Source organism: Typha angustifolia, chromosome 13, assembly GCF_048772165.1.
Source record: "Typha angustifolia cultivar Huaian chromosome 13, ASM4877216v1, whole genome shotgun sequence".
NCBI lineage: Eukaryota > Viridiplantae > Streptophyta > Magnoliopsida > Poales > Typhaceae > Typha > Typha angustifolia.
Genome location: NC_133251.1, coordinates 955,796 through 971,228, shown reverse-complemented (window position 1 = coordinate 971,228; position 15,433 = coordinate 955,796). Strand labels below are relative to the sequence as shown.

Below are 15,433 nucleotides of genomic sequence, written 5' to 3'. Positions count from 1 at the left end.
ATGATTTTATCGCAATGGATCATGCGTTATACAGCACTCTTTGTGTCCTTGGTGGGTATCAACCCTACATTTAAGAAACATCACTCGAACTACTGAATACGATTTGCTGAGATAATGTTCAACTAAATAAAACAATATGTTATTGTCATTGATGGTCACAATTTCTCATCTGTGCAGGGGTAACTGTGAAATGTGTGACATGCAGGAATGAGCTTGGGTTTGTTACATTGCTAAACTTAGTTTATTAGCACAATTCTTTTGCAGCTGCTGGAGTTAGAAGTTATCGTTGTCCTTCCTTCTTGTCTTTAATTTGTTAAATGATCAGCTAAACGGCTGCAGGCCAATGCTGAAAGCCAAGAGTGGCAAAACCAGACCCCAAAGTTCTATGACTTACATATAAACATGGGCTCTTCTCATGGAAGAGGCTGGAGAGAAAGATGTGCTTCACCATGAGAAAGAGGCCCATGGGGTCATCCAAGGAGGAGAGGAAGAGACAAAGGAAAGAGGAGCTCGAGAAAGCAAAGAAGGAAGAGGTAAGAAGGGAGAAGAAGAGAAAGGAGGAGAAGGGGAGGAAAGAGAAAGAAGAGAGGAGGAAGAAGGAAGAGAAGGAAAGAGAGAGAAAGAAACAAGAACAGGAGAAGGAGAAGAAGAAAAGGAAGGAAATAGAGAAGAAGGACAAGGAGAAGAAGAAGAAGACGACGAAGAACCGAGTTCCAGAATACTAAATGGACCAGAAATCCTTCTTTTGATATCTTCTGAAATCATAATCATAGTTAATCTAGACCACGTCTCTTTGTTTCTACGTGTTCTCATTGTAATTAGTGCACCTTTTGTTTTCCATAACTTCTATTCTTCTCCATTGTTAGAAACTTCGAGGGAACTATCAGTTGCAGTGAATGTGCACATGTTGCTCCTTTTTATGCATAGATTAGATAACCATGTGTGCTTAAGCATCTATAACCATAAAAATAATTAAGCTTCATTTTCTCAACTATTCAGAGTCAGATACAGACATCTTTAAGTTCATCCACAAATTTTTGGTCCTATCTAAAGCACCAAGTATCAGAATGCTCGGCGAGAAAGATTTCATCTTTAAATTATATACCGGCCGTTTAGTTCTATGTATTTGAAAAAATTGCATCTACACATATAGAGTGTAGTATCAAAATCGATTTTTAGTTTGTGGATCCTATCAATCACATATATTCCTTTCGAATTTTGGGTCTAAAGTACACACTCTTAACCTTTAATGGGAAGATCAAAAAGGAAGATCAAAATTCTTTTACTTACGATGGTTTCTCATTTAGCACTACAAATGTAGCATCTTGAGATTCATGATACAAATGGACCAGCATAATTCAGGAGAAAAGTTAACTTTATTAGGTGCAAAAGTGGCACAATGATTTACTACACTACGCAATAATTCTAACATATATATAACTCTGCTTCTCTCTGTCTACCTCACCCTTCTCATATAATCTAACCCTGTGGCAAGACCAATTATATACCTCCCCCTTATTACCATATCAGCTTCTATTCTATTCATGTGCTCTCTGTACTCCTATAAGATTACAAGGCAACCCGAGACACCGACCTTTCAGATGATCTCAATTCTCTTAACAGAAAGCAATCACTATTTCATGGTTCCTCATGCATCTTGTAGTGGTTTTGGAGCAAAAGCCATTACTGCTTCTCCAACTGTCAGAAAGATATTGTCCTGGCCGATGAGCTCAGTGAAATTGGCTAAACGGAGTTTGTCGATCACCACAGGCCCAGGATTGGCAAGGCCAAGCTGAGATAACAAGCATAATATAAGTCGTTACAAAGGGTACTAACTCTTCAATCTATAACATAGTAATATTGTCTTCATTTTCAACACTATAGGATTATATTACCGCTAATATTCTTCCTCACCTGTACATTGCGCTTTTGGAGGCTCTTGCACAACTCCTCCAGGGCATGGATGCCACTGGTGTCGATGTCAGTTACCGCTGCAAAATGCATACCAAATTGTGATATTTAGTAATATGGACATAGAAAATGTAGATAAAATTAAGAAAATATGGTTTCTTACGTGACATCTCAACTATCAAGAAATCAATTCTTGGTAGGTTCTTCGCTTTTAATTGCTCTTCCTCATCTCTCAACCATCTTATGATTCTGACAAGGAAAATGACAGCTTTTTATTGCTTCTTTTAGCAACTTCTGTAGGCTACTTTTTGTCAACTCATATATCTTTTTTCAAACAGGAAAAAACTCAAATATGCATACGATCAGGAACTGATTTCCATGAAGGTTGGATAGAAATGAAGGCTGATGATGGTTTCACCAAATCTAATCAAGATAACATATTCAGTAGGTACCTCTCCTTGACATAGTTGGAGTTGGAGAAGTAGATAGCTGAATCCACTCTGACAATCAGAACTCCTGGTACTTTGGTTGCTTCTGGGTATTGCTCAATGTTCCTGTATACAGTAGTTCTTGGAAGATTGCCGAGTAAAGCTGTCCTTGGCCTCGTCACTTGAAGAAGTATCTTAGCTAGTGATATTGAGACCTATGAGGAAAAGTAAACAGAAAAAAGTAATTCTTGATTCCAATACGAAAATTCCCAAAGTGAACAAACATTAGAGAAGGCAGCAGCATATTCTTACAGCGATTAGGAGTCCAATCTCGACCGACTCAAACACAACACCAAAGAAAGCTCCCATGCAGGCAATAAAGTCTAATTTATCAACCTTCCAGATTAAATATGCTGCCTCATAGTCGATCAGGCCAATCACAGCCGAGATAATGATGGATGAAAGAATGGCATTTGGAGTGTACTTGAACAGGGGAGTGATCAATACCAATGTGAGTAATACCACCGATGACATAACCATATTAGAAACTGTTGTATTGCAGCCGGACATGAAATTGACTGCTGAGCGTGAGAAGGAACCTGGCATAAGTCCATTTTTTTGCAAGAATTAAAGTATTAAACATTGCAAGTAAATCATAATCTTAATTGTAAAACAAATCAGATATACTACCTGTTGCTACATAGCAAGAAGCCATCGAACCAATAGTATTCATGGTTCCGAGAGCAAACATTTCTTTATTTCCATCTAACTGATAGTCTTTCATTGCAGCAAATGTTCTTCCAATTGCTATGGCTTCCTGATAAATGTGCACTTATTAGTCCAAGTGAAAAATATTCTAGAAATCATGATTGAGATGTTAACAGTTGCATCTAGAATACCGTCAAGCCTATCATTCCAGCTACTACTCCAATTCTGAATCCTTTGGCAGCATATGAGCCAGTGAAATGAATTTGATGAATCGATGAGGGGTTAAGGCCCTTCTCTATTTTATTAACCTGCATTTGAAATGGCGACTGCCTTCATCCACTCTTACAATAGATAAAATCTCTTCTAAGTTCTAAATGACCAAAAAATTAAGGACTTACAATCTGAACACCATGCTTATCAGCACGAGTTATGTAAACAAAGAAAGTGGATATAATTACTGAAAGCAGTGGGGCAATTGCTGAAACCCAGAAAAGATTTTTCCTCTTCTTGCCCTGTTAGTGTCAAATGGCTACAGTGTTAGGAATACAACGATCAAGTACATGAAAGTTTAAGGACATCCTTCCAAAGTAGAAGAAATTCTTAGTTCATACAATGTATTTCGCAAACAGGAGGAATGCCAAGAAGGTTGCTCCTATTATTATAGTTTGCCAGTTCCACTGAAATAGAACAAAATTTAATCAACGGTTACTCATAAAACTCGTGTGGGTGGAACAGAAAGAACACAGAAGTGTTCCATACCCCATGTTGAGCTGAGCCCCACACAGATCTCATAACAGAAATAATGTCAGTTTTCTTGGTAAACTTTTGTATGCCAAGAAATCCTTTTAGCTGTTGAAGTGCGATGGTAATGGCTGCTCCAGCCATGAATCCAACAATGGCAGCATGAGAAAGGAATTCTATCAGAAAGCCCAGCCTGAAAGGTGCGATCAAATATTGGAGTTTGCGTTGTAGATCCTACGAAGCAAAGATATATATTGTAATTATATGCAGGAGTGTTGGTGCTCACCTCAAAAAACCAAGTGCTGCTTGAGTGATACCAGCAAAAAAGGTTGCTGTGAATGCAAGACGCCGATACTCTTCCTTGTCCTTCACTGGATCAAGTTCATTTTGGAGAAGCGTCCCGAGCAAGAGAGACACAACTGCTACAGGTCCAATGGCAAGATCCTTCGAGCTACCCATTACAGAATAAATTAGAGGTGGAACAAAGCTGGAGTCTGCAACAAATAGAATTGCAAATTAGCTAAAAGTTATAAACCATTTCTTGAATAACAATGAAACATATTACTTCGACAGCATAAACACTATCTCAGAACTCACAGAGCCCGTATTGTGGATCCAAATTAGCCAGCTTTGAATATCCAATGTCCTAGTTTATGACAAGATATCATATAAGAGGTCCATTCACTGGGCTAGTTCAAATAATATTTTAGAAACATATTCTTTGTTGAACTATGCATACCTGAGGAATACACAAACTTGCAATGGTCAATCCAGCAATTAAATCACCCTTAAACTTTCCCAGATTATAGTGCCTTCCCCACTCAAGAATTGGGAAGAAGTATTGTAAACCTAGCATTAGCTTCCTTGATCTTGGTTGGTCCTTATAGCGGTGCAAAGGGTCATCCGCAAAGAATGTTTCCTTGACTCTGTCAGTGATCTCTGCAATGAAATTTCTCTTTGGAGGAAATCCCACCTTGTAAACATATCGGGTGTTCTCTGTATGGTGGTGTGAGTAAGAAAGGCTTGCTATGTCTAGTTCTTTGCTCTCATCTTTATCAGAGAAAGAGTGACCCATTACTAACTACTAACTTGCCAAAGCGCGAAAATGATATCAACACCTGCGAAAAGAAGAGTGGTCAAAATATATGACAAGAAGTTACATAAGAACAAGCAATATTTTCCAAAAGTATCACATTTTATGGTTCAATAACTATGATGCACATGTTCATTACTAGGAATTACTGATATCGTGATAGGTATCTAATTGGAATTCCGATGTGCACTTCAAAAATGAAGAGGGTCTTCTCTCAGTTGGACATATTATACTAGCACCATTATGTATATAGTAAGGATAGTGTCTAGACGCAGTCATTAGACCATATAGAAAGTCAAACTTCCACTGGACCAAAATTATACTGCAAGTATGAATCTAGCACACATATAAGTCCATATCCAAGAAAAGGAAATCTAGATCATCAAGTTCCATTAGTAAGATAGAGTAGTAGTTGAAACCAAATTTTCTACTGATGAGTGGTGATTGTAAATCGGAAGAGCAAGTGCTCTTTGTTAACCAGTGAGTTCCATAGAAAAGGCACTTATCATGGTTCTGATATAGAATTCATTGAATGGCTATGTAAACTTAGCACTACGAGAAAGAAGAAATTTGAAGAGAAGAATAAGAGCAGAAAGATATGCATACTTTTACAAACATTAAGATACCCAAATTTATTAACCGCAACTTTTGGAATAAGCATCATATACTACTAGAAATATAATATCTTTTCCCGATTAAAATAATCCCACTATATGAACCCTAAGGAAACAATAAAACGTTTTAACCTTTTCGCATCTTTGGATACTTTCCTGGATTTAAATAATAAGGAAAGCGAAAATCCTAGAACCAAAAAGAGAAAAATGAAGAATAAAATACTCACCTTCGAGTGTGCGAACAAGGAGTGTTAGAAGCCATCAATAGTGGAAGACTGGAAGCCCGAATGTTTGTCTCCCATCAGCAAAACTTTATCTTTCTTTTTGCTTTTCTCTTTGAAGTCCTTTCAAATTCCCAAAATTAATATGACAAAGTCAAAAGGGTCGCAAGCATCAAAGAAAATAATGGGGGCGAAGATTAGGTGGAAAACAGAGGTTCCAATTCAAGGACAGACTTTTCTAATGTCTTTGTGGACGTAATTGATTCGGAACTTGTTCGTAAAGTCGGATAGATGGGACAAATTTAGATATTACGTCCAAATCCAACGAACACAAACGAATTATAGACAGGAAGATGTTCGTCAATTTGACCTCAGCAAAATCTGAAATGTTTCTACTTTCTAGTTTTGCTACGTCAATTTGTTTATTTCTTTTTTCTGTTTATTAGTTTTGCCGCGTTGCAACTTCTTCTTTTTTTGGAAAATATATATATTTTGAAAAGATTGTCCACTTTGCCATTTTTAATTATTAAAGAACTCGAAGACTAGATATGGCTCCGACAAAGAGCTAATATTTTCTAAATATAAAAAATATTAAGGCTAATATATTAAGTCGCATAGTTCAAATAATTTTCTCTGTAAAAATTTATTTGGAGTTAGAATCGATCTTATGATCTCCTTAGTTATGAAGAAAGTATCTTGGATAAAAAATAAATTCTTCATAAATACAGAAACACTTAAGTCTCGCCAAGCTTTTAGTCAATATAGTAAGCTACCTAGTATAAATTTCAAGTCTTGTGCATCACTAAACAATTGCTCCGAATTAAATACCACTGAGACCTGCTCTAAGTCTTCGTCGCTCTTTCAAACCAACTGTCCTGTCAAGTCATAAATCGAATTGAGCCATTGAGGTAAACAACTAACTAATTTTCTCCATAATATTATATGAGGTCGAAATCAAACTCATAATCTCATTAGCGGTGGGAAACATACCTATCAAGTATAATAATCGGTAGTAACCCACTTGCAAGGGAGAGAGGCAGAGTCAATACATCGTCTCGGTTTCAAACGTTGGAATTTCTTGGTATTTATTAGATCTTTTTGCGTTTCACCGCCTTCCTATTAGAAAACTCCACTATTTTTTCTCGATATTTTTAGTATATCCGGCTGTCAGCACCTAAACTTAACTTTTTCTGATTAAATATGTTTTACCCCCCTTTGGATGAAAATCAATTTACCCCCTCATTTTTTTATTATCAAAATTCCCCCCTTTTTATCAACCTCCTAAATATTCTCTTCGTATTATTAATCTCCTCTTCTAAAGTTTTTGTCCCACTTGTCCTCTCCCTTGTCCTCGTCTATAAATATGTCCAAAAATATCGTACAGGTAAAAATTGAGAAGGTTAAAGGTGTAGGACAAATTTAAGGGGGCAAAATAATATTCATCCAAAACATAGGGTGTAAAATGTCATAACCTTGACCTTTCCATCTACCAAGAGGACAAGACCATGTTGTTCATTTATAATATGTGGGGCTGTTCATTTATTGAATGGGAGTGGGTCAACCCCACTCGCTTAATTTCACTGTAACCTGTTTTCAATTTAAATAACCTTCACATGAATCCACTAAACAATTATTAAATTTTCCTTTTTCATATTTATCACGTGTAAATTATGTGAGCAAATATTAGAATGTCACACAAATTTCGAAGTCTAATAAGTATAATTATCCCATTTTATATTAATTCGTTATTTATTTAATATTTAAATATTTATTTAGTTTTCCCTATAAAATAGGAGTAAAATAGTCTAAAACTTATCACATAATATTTGTTTACGAAAAAAAAAAAACCCTTAGCGGATAATTAATTAAGAATCAATGGGAGAACGGGATATTATCCCAAAAATGAAAATAAAAAGTTTAATTACTCTTGCAGACATTTTTGTAATGATCGAGGGGGGAGTAAACTTCTCGATCTTGGGGGCTCGAGTCGGCCCGTTAAGAATCCACAACTGGGCTCATGGAAGTGGGATATTTGGGCCTCCTTCTGGGCTGTTCTTTACCAGCAGGTGTGATATAAGTATATAATAATTTCTTTTGAGGGTAAAGAAATCTTTGTAATTTGGGTAAATTTCAGACTTACAATCGATATTTTAAACGATAATAAGTCGGTAAGAATTAGAAAATGGAAGAAAAAATGATATACGGATGTAATTTAGGAAAGAGGAAAGAAAAAATTATATTCTTATCAGAAAATATAGAACATGATTGGATCATGAGGAACTACTGTTCTTGTTATAGACTAGTCGACGTCAAAGTTGAAATATTTAAAGCAACTTCATCCCACAGGACAGTAGGAAATCCGTGATCAGATGGCAACACCATTGTCTGCTTCTGTTAAGCAACAAATGATGCTCCTATAATAATAAGACATTCAAGATTCGACATTCCTCGAGTAGATCATGTGACCAAGATTGCGTATCTCCTATATCTCTCCACTACTTTATTTATTCATATATGCAATGACAGCAACGCAATCTCAATGGATATCCTTACAGCTCTTTAAAAGAGTTCTCCTGCATACTTGAAGGAGTCATGGAGTCATTCGCAATTGAGCCCACTCACATACCAGAGAATGTTGTCCAAGAATCTAGTAGAACCAATACAGCTAATTTAGTGCTTAATGTTCCAGAGCCACCTTCTATATGGGAGAAGCTCTCATTGTCGATGAAAGAAGCGATTCTTCCTCGAGGAAACAAGTCTTTCTCACTGCTCAGATGGACCATATCAGCACTGCGAGGTCTGTTTCCAGTGCTTCAATGGGGAAGGCAGTATGACTTTAAGTCATTTAGGGGTGACTTGATGGCTGGTGTAACTCTTGCAAGCCTTGGCATTCCACAGGTAATTCATTACATGAGCTGCATATATAGATTGTATGAGCAGTCTACACATCCATATTTCTCATGCTCTAATGGATACCTGATATTTTCTGCAGAGCATTGGATATGCTAATTTAGCTAAACTTGATCCCCAGTATGGTCTTTGTAAGTTGGCTTTGCCTTCATATCAAGTCTAGAATTTTTTATTTAAACTTCCACAGTATCAAACAAACATAACTAGAGATACTTTAGATGATGATGATGATGATGATTACCTCATTGGTCCTAGCAGATACAAGTGTTGTACCACCGCTCGTCTATGCTGTAATGGGGAGTTCGAGAGAGTTAGCAATCGGTCCAGTTGCTGTTGTATCTCTGCTTCTGTCCTCCATGGTTCAGAAAGTAGTGGACCCAACTGTTGATCCTATTGCCTATACGAAGCTGGTATTTACAGTAACACTTTTTGCCGGCATATTTCAAGCTTCTTTTGGATTGTTCAGGTGGATCCTCTTATCTTCCTTTATAGAGCTTTAGGATTCATTCAGTTGGCAGCTAATTTACTTGCTTTCCTTGTTCATGATTTCAGATTAGGATTCCTCGTGGACTTCCTCTCACATGCTGCAATCGTCGGTTTCATGGCAGGAGCAGCTATTGTGATAGGAGCACAGCAGCTGAAAGGACTTCTTGGGATCACTCACTTCACAAACAATACTGATGTGGTTTCTGTCGCCAAGTCAGTCTGGCTTGCAGTTCATCACCCTGTAGGTTATGTTAAACTGAAGACAGGAACATGTCTATAAAAAAGACCTTTTATACCAATGTCATCAGAACTGTGAAGCAACTATTACAAGTAAACTTGGATAATTTTTTAAAACTAAACAGTTATGAAGCTTGGTGTGTTTCTTAAGGTTTCTAGTACTCTATAGTTTATATAAGCATCACCCAGATCATAGATGAGATCAATCTCTTGTCTGATAAATATTTATCCTAGAACTGTGTGCTTTATGCCATCAGATTATATCTCAAAAACAACTTTCAACTAACACTGTCTAACTTAAGTATTTCTATGTCTTCTTTGTTGACAGTGGCACCCAAACAATTTTCTCATTGGATGTTCATTCCTGATATTCATTCTTATTGCAAGATTCATGGTAAGAGTAGAAGACTCAAATCTTTCTCAGATTGAATTATCTTTTTATTTAATCTAATGTTATCAAAACATCCTATTGTTAGGCCAGGAGGAATAAGAAGCTCTTCCGGTTGACTGCCATTGCCCCTCTTCTCTCTGTTATTCTGTCAACTCTTTTGGTCTTTGTGACAAGAGGTGACAAACATGGTGTTAATATTATACAGCATGTAAATGGAGGGTTAAATCCAAATTCAGCTAAACAAATACAGCTAACAGGGCCATATTTAGGGGAGTGTGCAAAGATTGGTCTCATTTGTGCAGTCATCGCTCTGACGGTTTATCCTCTCTCCATTAGTTTTTGTTCAGAACTCATATCTTGGATGTATTTTTCTTTGATAAAATATCAATATGGAGTACTTTCAATATTTATGAGAAATTTGAAATGACATACATTTCAGGAGGCAATAGCTGTTGGACGATCTTTTGCCTCAATAAAAGGTTATCAACTTGATGGAAACAAGGAAATGATGGCAATGGGCTTCATGAATATTGCTGGATCTATATCCTCCTGCTATGTTGCAACAGGTAAATACGATGTTCAGAAAATGACAGAGTGTGAAAATCTAGAAGAAAATTTTGTTGAAATGTGTCACAGAATGCTGTCTTCAAAGGAACCACAGATAATACACGCTAACATAGTGTTTATAAATAAATAACAGACTGGAGTTGATAAAAAATAATATTCAATCTTTTACTTCAGAGAAAGTAAAGCCTATGCAGAACAATGTCGGATTATTAGAAGTTCTCATAAAGAAATGACCAAAATACATGATTAACAAGATAAATCCAACAAAATTTTGATTGATCAAGTTAATTTTCTGTCATAAACACACATATATGCCTATGTTTATAAACAAGAAGTATCTGTGCAGAACTAGTAATCAAATTACTCTTACTTATGCAAATCTTTTTCAGAATTGCATATGTTATCAGAAGCTAGATCAGAAAACCATGAATGAATGTCTTACAGTAAACAAACCAAAATAATTCTTCTCATTAAAGTGCAGTTGAACTATATCAAATGCATAGCTAATATGTGATACTGTAAAGATCTACAGGCTCCTTTTCTCGAACAGCTGTAAACTTCAGTGCTGGGTGCAAAACAACAGTCTCGAACATTGTCATGTCCATCACAGTGATTATAGCCTTACAGCTGCTCACAAGGTTCTTATACTACACCCCAGTGGCCATCCTTGCATCAATTATTCTCTCTGCCCTACCTGGACTGATTGATATAAAAGAAGTTTGCAATATATGGCAAGTTGACAAGATGGACTTTCTTGCTTGCTCTGGAGCATTCCTAGGTGTTCTATTTGGATCAGTAGAAATTGGTCTTTTGGCAGCGGTATGATGGTTTGTTGTTATTTCAGTTAAAATGATACATTACTTAGTAGTGCATGACTTTATTTACTCTTCCCTGTAATAACAGAAGTACATATCCAGATGAAATGACTTAGTAGTTGTGATGACATGAAAATTTCCAGTCTTCTCGAGTATAAATTGTCACTATAAGACCCAAATACCTTTAACAATCATCTAATTCTCACAGAACAATTCAGAGTTATCAGCCATCTATTGTCTTCTACAAACATTATTGCTTAAAGGGCTCGCAATGTTGCAGGTAGTCATCTCCTTCGCCAAGGTCCTTATACTATCGCTATTGCCTCATATAGAAATTCTTGGGAGAATACAAGGGACAGACATTTTCTGCAGCATGAGACAATATCCGATGGCTTCTGGAACACCATGCTTACTGTTAATCCGCATCGACTCATTCTTCCTTTGTTTCATGAATGCTAATTTCATCAGAGGAAGGTATGGGTAGGCTTAAGAATCCAAACAGAAAAAAATGTGATCAATGATGATTTCTTACTATCCTGAAAAATAATCTTCAAATGTTTATCTTACAGTTACTAATTTGCTGCAGGATCATAAGTTTGATAAAAGAGAAATATGAGGCAACTAAGGCAACAGAGAAAATTCAATCAGTGGTTATTGACATGTCAAGTAGGTTATCTAGCCTATAATATCCTTCTGAATTACTACTAAAGAATCAATTGTCTGATAAATATGTTTGGCTGCAGATGTGATGAATATTGACACCTCAGGAATCACAGCACTTGGAGAAATACATGGTGAGTTGGTTTCTCTTAGGATACAGGTGAGCCCATCTACCACATAGTTGAATTAAAGTGAAAGAATTTACATCCTCTATGCATTTTGTGGATTCTCTGAAAATCTTGCTCTTATTTCGGCAGCTAGCTATTGCCAATCCTGCATGGGAGGTGATTAACAAGATGAAGTTGGCCAGCATTGTTCACAAGATTGGAGCAACATGGATCTTTCTCACAGTGGGTGAAGCAGTGGAAGCATGTCTAGGAGACAGGAAAGACAATTGCTTTGCTTGTTGAAAATTGAAAGTATCATCTGCTCTTTTTCACTCTCTCTTTTACCCCTTTCAAGTAAAACCATGGAAAAGAATCACTTAGTTCACAGAATGTTGCTAAGGTGCTTGTATCAAAGTATCAAACACCTGGGAATAAAAGGTAACAACTTTTGGATGGAGCTTTATTTGCAGTTCACTACCCGCTTCAAGACAGCTTTTATTATAGAAATTGAGGTGTGAAATGCCTCTGAGATAGAAATTCCCTTGGAACTTTCTACACTAATCTCGTCACTTCATACAAAGTCCAATCTAAATCATTTCACTCAAAATAAGATGGTAAAGCAAGCAAAGAATAACAAAGAGAACCATAAAAGGTGTAAGCTAAATTTACCCTCGGATTCATCTGATGTAGAACTTACCCAACAGATCCATTCAAAGATAAGTATCAGAAGATCCAATTAAATGCCTTCAAAATCTTAAAGGAACTAGAATTCACAAGAGTAGAGTGGTGGAATCGCATTTAGCAAGATGTGAAGATACAACTCTAGAGAGATCAATATCAAGCAGTTCGTATCAATGCAAGACAACATTTTGATAGCTTTGCCATGGAGATTGCAAGCAATCACAAAGCGCAAGAGCGAATAAAATAATCTTTGACACAAAAACAGGATGAGATTTTCCATAGTTCGCTTTCTAGGAGAGACGCGTTAGAGCCGGGTAAATCTTTTTACGTATTCAATCACGTAAAATCCACAAAATATACTAGAAAAATCACGTTTGTCTACTCTTATGCAACAAAGTACATAAAATATTGCTATGATTGAAAAAGAACAAATCGCTGACATCGTCTATGTTGTCCGGAGAATACCTCAAGAAGAGGATACCAGATGGCAAAGAAGATGAAGCGCCGGAAGGGAAGACGAAGACATCACAGGAGTTATTTTACAAAGATCTCCCTTGCATAATGTCGGGGTACTTATCTATATAACCAATAATATAAGGGGCTATTTGCAAATACTATTATAGAGTTCGTTCTGAACCCTAGGACGACCTTTCCTCTGTTCCTGGCTGTGATGGGCGCGGAAGAGGAGCGACAGCAGAGGGGAAACGGCGAAGGAGTCGGACCCCGGCCCACGCCTATCTCGGAGGCTCAATTCCTCTCCTGGAAACGCCGAAAGGTTCGACCTTTCAATCTCATTCCTCTTCCTTATTGGATTTGGACTCTTGGGTCTCTTTAGATTGTTTACCTTTGCTGCATAGTTAGTTCGTGTTCTATCGCAAGATTCGTTCTTTTCAATGATTCAGTGATGAGTTATAGAAATATAGGTGATGGGTAATGGCCTTCCTTTTCTTTTCAATGATCTCTTGCGGTGTGAAAGTTTTACTTGTTCAATTGTCGGAAGAATTAAGAAGATCTAACATGAACCACCTCGAAATCTTATATATTGTACTATATACAGATCGCATTTATTCTTGCGTTTCTCAATTGTCATATCCCAGAGCTTTAAGATTATCCATGTCCGGATACGCATGACCAATAGAACCCCTATGATCTTTCTTAGTCATTTGTTTGTCCACAGGAGTTTCAATCTGCCATAGGAAACTTATTTTACCAAGGCAAAGCCTTTGCTCCTTGGCTGTAGCCCCATTCTTAAAACATCTAGTACTCAATCACCCTATGATGGGGTTTCTGTCTTAAGTATAGTCATGTGATTGTACAGATTAAGTGATATTTTTTTCCCTTCTTTCACTTAGTTGATCTTGTCTAAATTATGAAATATAGAAGTTTGAGCAAATTATGCTGCATTCTTCAAACAGGATGCTGACACATCAGCAAAAAAGGACGAAGCAGCTCGGAAACGCACAGAAGATATAGCTGCAGGAACAGTGCAAATGAATGGTCGTGAGCTTTTCCTCCATGAACCTTGGGTATTTGATAATTCTCGTTTCTAAGGTTGCTGAGGTGAGTCAGATTGGAGAGAGTTAGCTTTCCTGGCAATTTTTGTGCTTCTGTTGTCCTTTTCTCTGTCCATTCTTTCTATGAAGCGTGTAAAATAGATCTAATGCAGATAAGTTCCTTCCAATACCCTCTTGAGAACTTTGAGGAATCCACTGATACTGTGCTAGTTTCTTGAGACTGTAACATGCTAGCCTTTTGTTCCCAAATGCAACTGGATAAAGGACCTTTGTCTCCTTAGCTATGAACCCTTGTTTTTCTTGATGAAACCACGCACAGAAGAGAGACATACTAATGCATTCGCTTGGTCTCTATGGCATATTCGTCGCAAATAATAAGCTCCTTGAGAGTTCTCATTGTTGCTCTGGAGTTATGAATTTCTGCTTGAAACAGAGTTGATGCTTTGAGAGGATGGATTAATGAGTTGGAAGAATAGTTAGTCAAAAGATCATGCTAGTTTAGTAATATGAGGAAAGCAAGTTCCTTGTACAATGGAGAAGTCTTACTGAAAAATTGCCTGAAGATATAGTACATGAGGAGCTATGTCATGACCTGATGAGTAAATAATCTTAGCATGGACACTGCGAAAATTATAATAGTTTAATTGCTCCTGGATAGGCTATAAAGATCATCTTGGCATGGAGGGTTATTACCTAGTTACCGCAAGCACGTAGAAGGACTATTACCACATAACAGGCACATCCCCGTGGTTACAGACCTAGAGCATTATTGCCACACAGTGGATGAAGCTTCACAACTGGTTTTCCTTCGTTTACTTTGTCTTTCTGGAAAGATGCTAACATAATCTAAGTTATTTCTGCTTAATCTGCTGCTTTGTTCGGTTACTAACCTAGTTCCATGTTTAACAGGACACTCTAAATACTCGGTGCAAGATGGATGTTTTTCTGGAGATACTTGAGTAACAGACTACGGTTTGCACTTGGCAGGTTATGCAAGCTATAAATGGGAGAAAAGAGCTCAGAAATAAACATGGAAGAAATGTTTCAGTCATTTATTTTTTATTTTCTTCCAGTTTTATATGAGACTCTGTTTCCTATTTACTTGCCTGTTACCAAACGTAAGCATGGTAGTTTCTGGACGAGACAATCTTTTGTATTGTTATTTATGTTCCTCTTAAGATTTTTATAATACCAAACATCTGAAGGTACAATCTGTGATGTTTGTTGATATACTTCCCTTTTTCAGTGGTGTACTTGTTGTGTCCTTTTGTGAAGAGAGATACTCCATTGTGGAGTTTGGGCGGTGCTTGTTTGGCTTTTTGAGCCTTATGGAAGTAGGGACATGTTTG

General features: G+C 37.0%; 3 protein-coding genes and 1 long non-coding RNA gene across 4 annotated transcripts; 2 read left to right on the top strand and 2 right to left on the bottom strand.

Moving 5' to 3' along the window:
- Window positions 1-1,357: 1,357 nt before the first annotated feature.
- On the bottom strand, window positions 1,358-5,897 carry LOC140774630 (sulfate transporter 1.2-like). The gene is made up of 14 exons (XM_073117706.1): window positions 5,723-5,897; window positions 4,528-4,906; window positions 4,386-4,434; window positions 4,075-4,282; window positions 3,807-3,981; window positions 3,659-3,724; window positions 3,446-3,559; window positions 3,239-3,355; window positions 3,030-3,156; window positions 2,652-2,938; window positions 2,364-2,554; window positions 2,075-2,160; window positions 1,915-1,991; window positions 1,358-1,792 (listed from the first exon to the last, which is right to left on the bottom strand). The coding sequence occupies exons 2-14, from the start codon at window positions 4,861-4,863 to the stop codon at window positions 1,649-1,651; spliced, it is 1,977 nt and encodes a 658-aa protein (XP_072973807.1). The 5' UTR covers window positions 4,864-4,906; window positions 5,723-5,897; the 3' UTR covers window positions 1,358-1,648.
- A 2,101-nt stretch (window positions 5,898-7,998) lies between these two features.
- LOC140775173 (low affinity sulfate transporter 3-like) lies at window positions 7,999-12,346 on the top strand. Its single transcript, XM_073118449.1, has 12 exons — window positions 7,999-8,614; window positions 8,709-8,757; window positions 8,885-9,092; window positions 9,179-9,353; window positions 9,678-9,743; window positions 9,826-10,056; window positions 10,180-10,306; window positions 10,840-11,126; window positions 11,403-11,596; window positions 11,709-11,788; window positions 11,866-11,942; window positions 12,040-12,346. The coding sequence occupies exons 1-12, from the start codon at window positions 8,309-8,311 to the stop codon at window positions 12,190-12,192; spliced, it is 1,953 nt and encodes a 650-aa protein (XP_072974550.1). The 5' UTR covers window positions 7,999-8,308; the 3' UTR covers window positions 12,193-12,346.
- Window positions 9,230-13,147, bottom strand: LOC140775176 (uncharacterized). Its single transcript, XR_012106687.1, has 3 exons — window positions 13,036-13,147; window positions 10,173-10,289; window positions 9,230-9,368 (listed from the first exon to the last, which is right to left on the bottom strand). It is a non-coding gene; the product is annotated as an uncharacterized lncRNA (long non-coding RNA).
- On the top strand, window positions 13,003-15,312 carry LOC140775175 (uncharacterized). Its single transcript, XM_073118451.1, has 4 exons — window positions 13,003-13,139; window positions 13,213-13,345; window positions 13,986-14,130; window positions 14,994-15,312. The coding sequence occupies exons 1-3, from the start codon at window positions 13,018-13,020 to the stop codon at window positions 14,118-14,120; spliced, it is 390 nt and encodes a 129-aa protein (XP_072974552.1). The 5' UTR covers window positions 13,003-13,017; the 3' UTR covers window positions 14,121-14,130; window positions 14,994-15,312.
- Window positions 15,313-15,433: the final 121 nt, after the last annotated feature.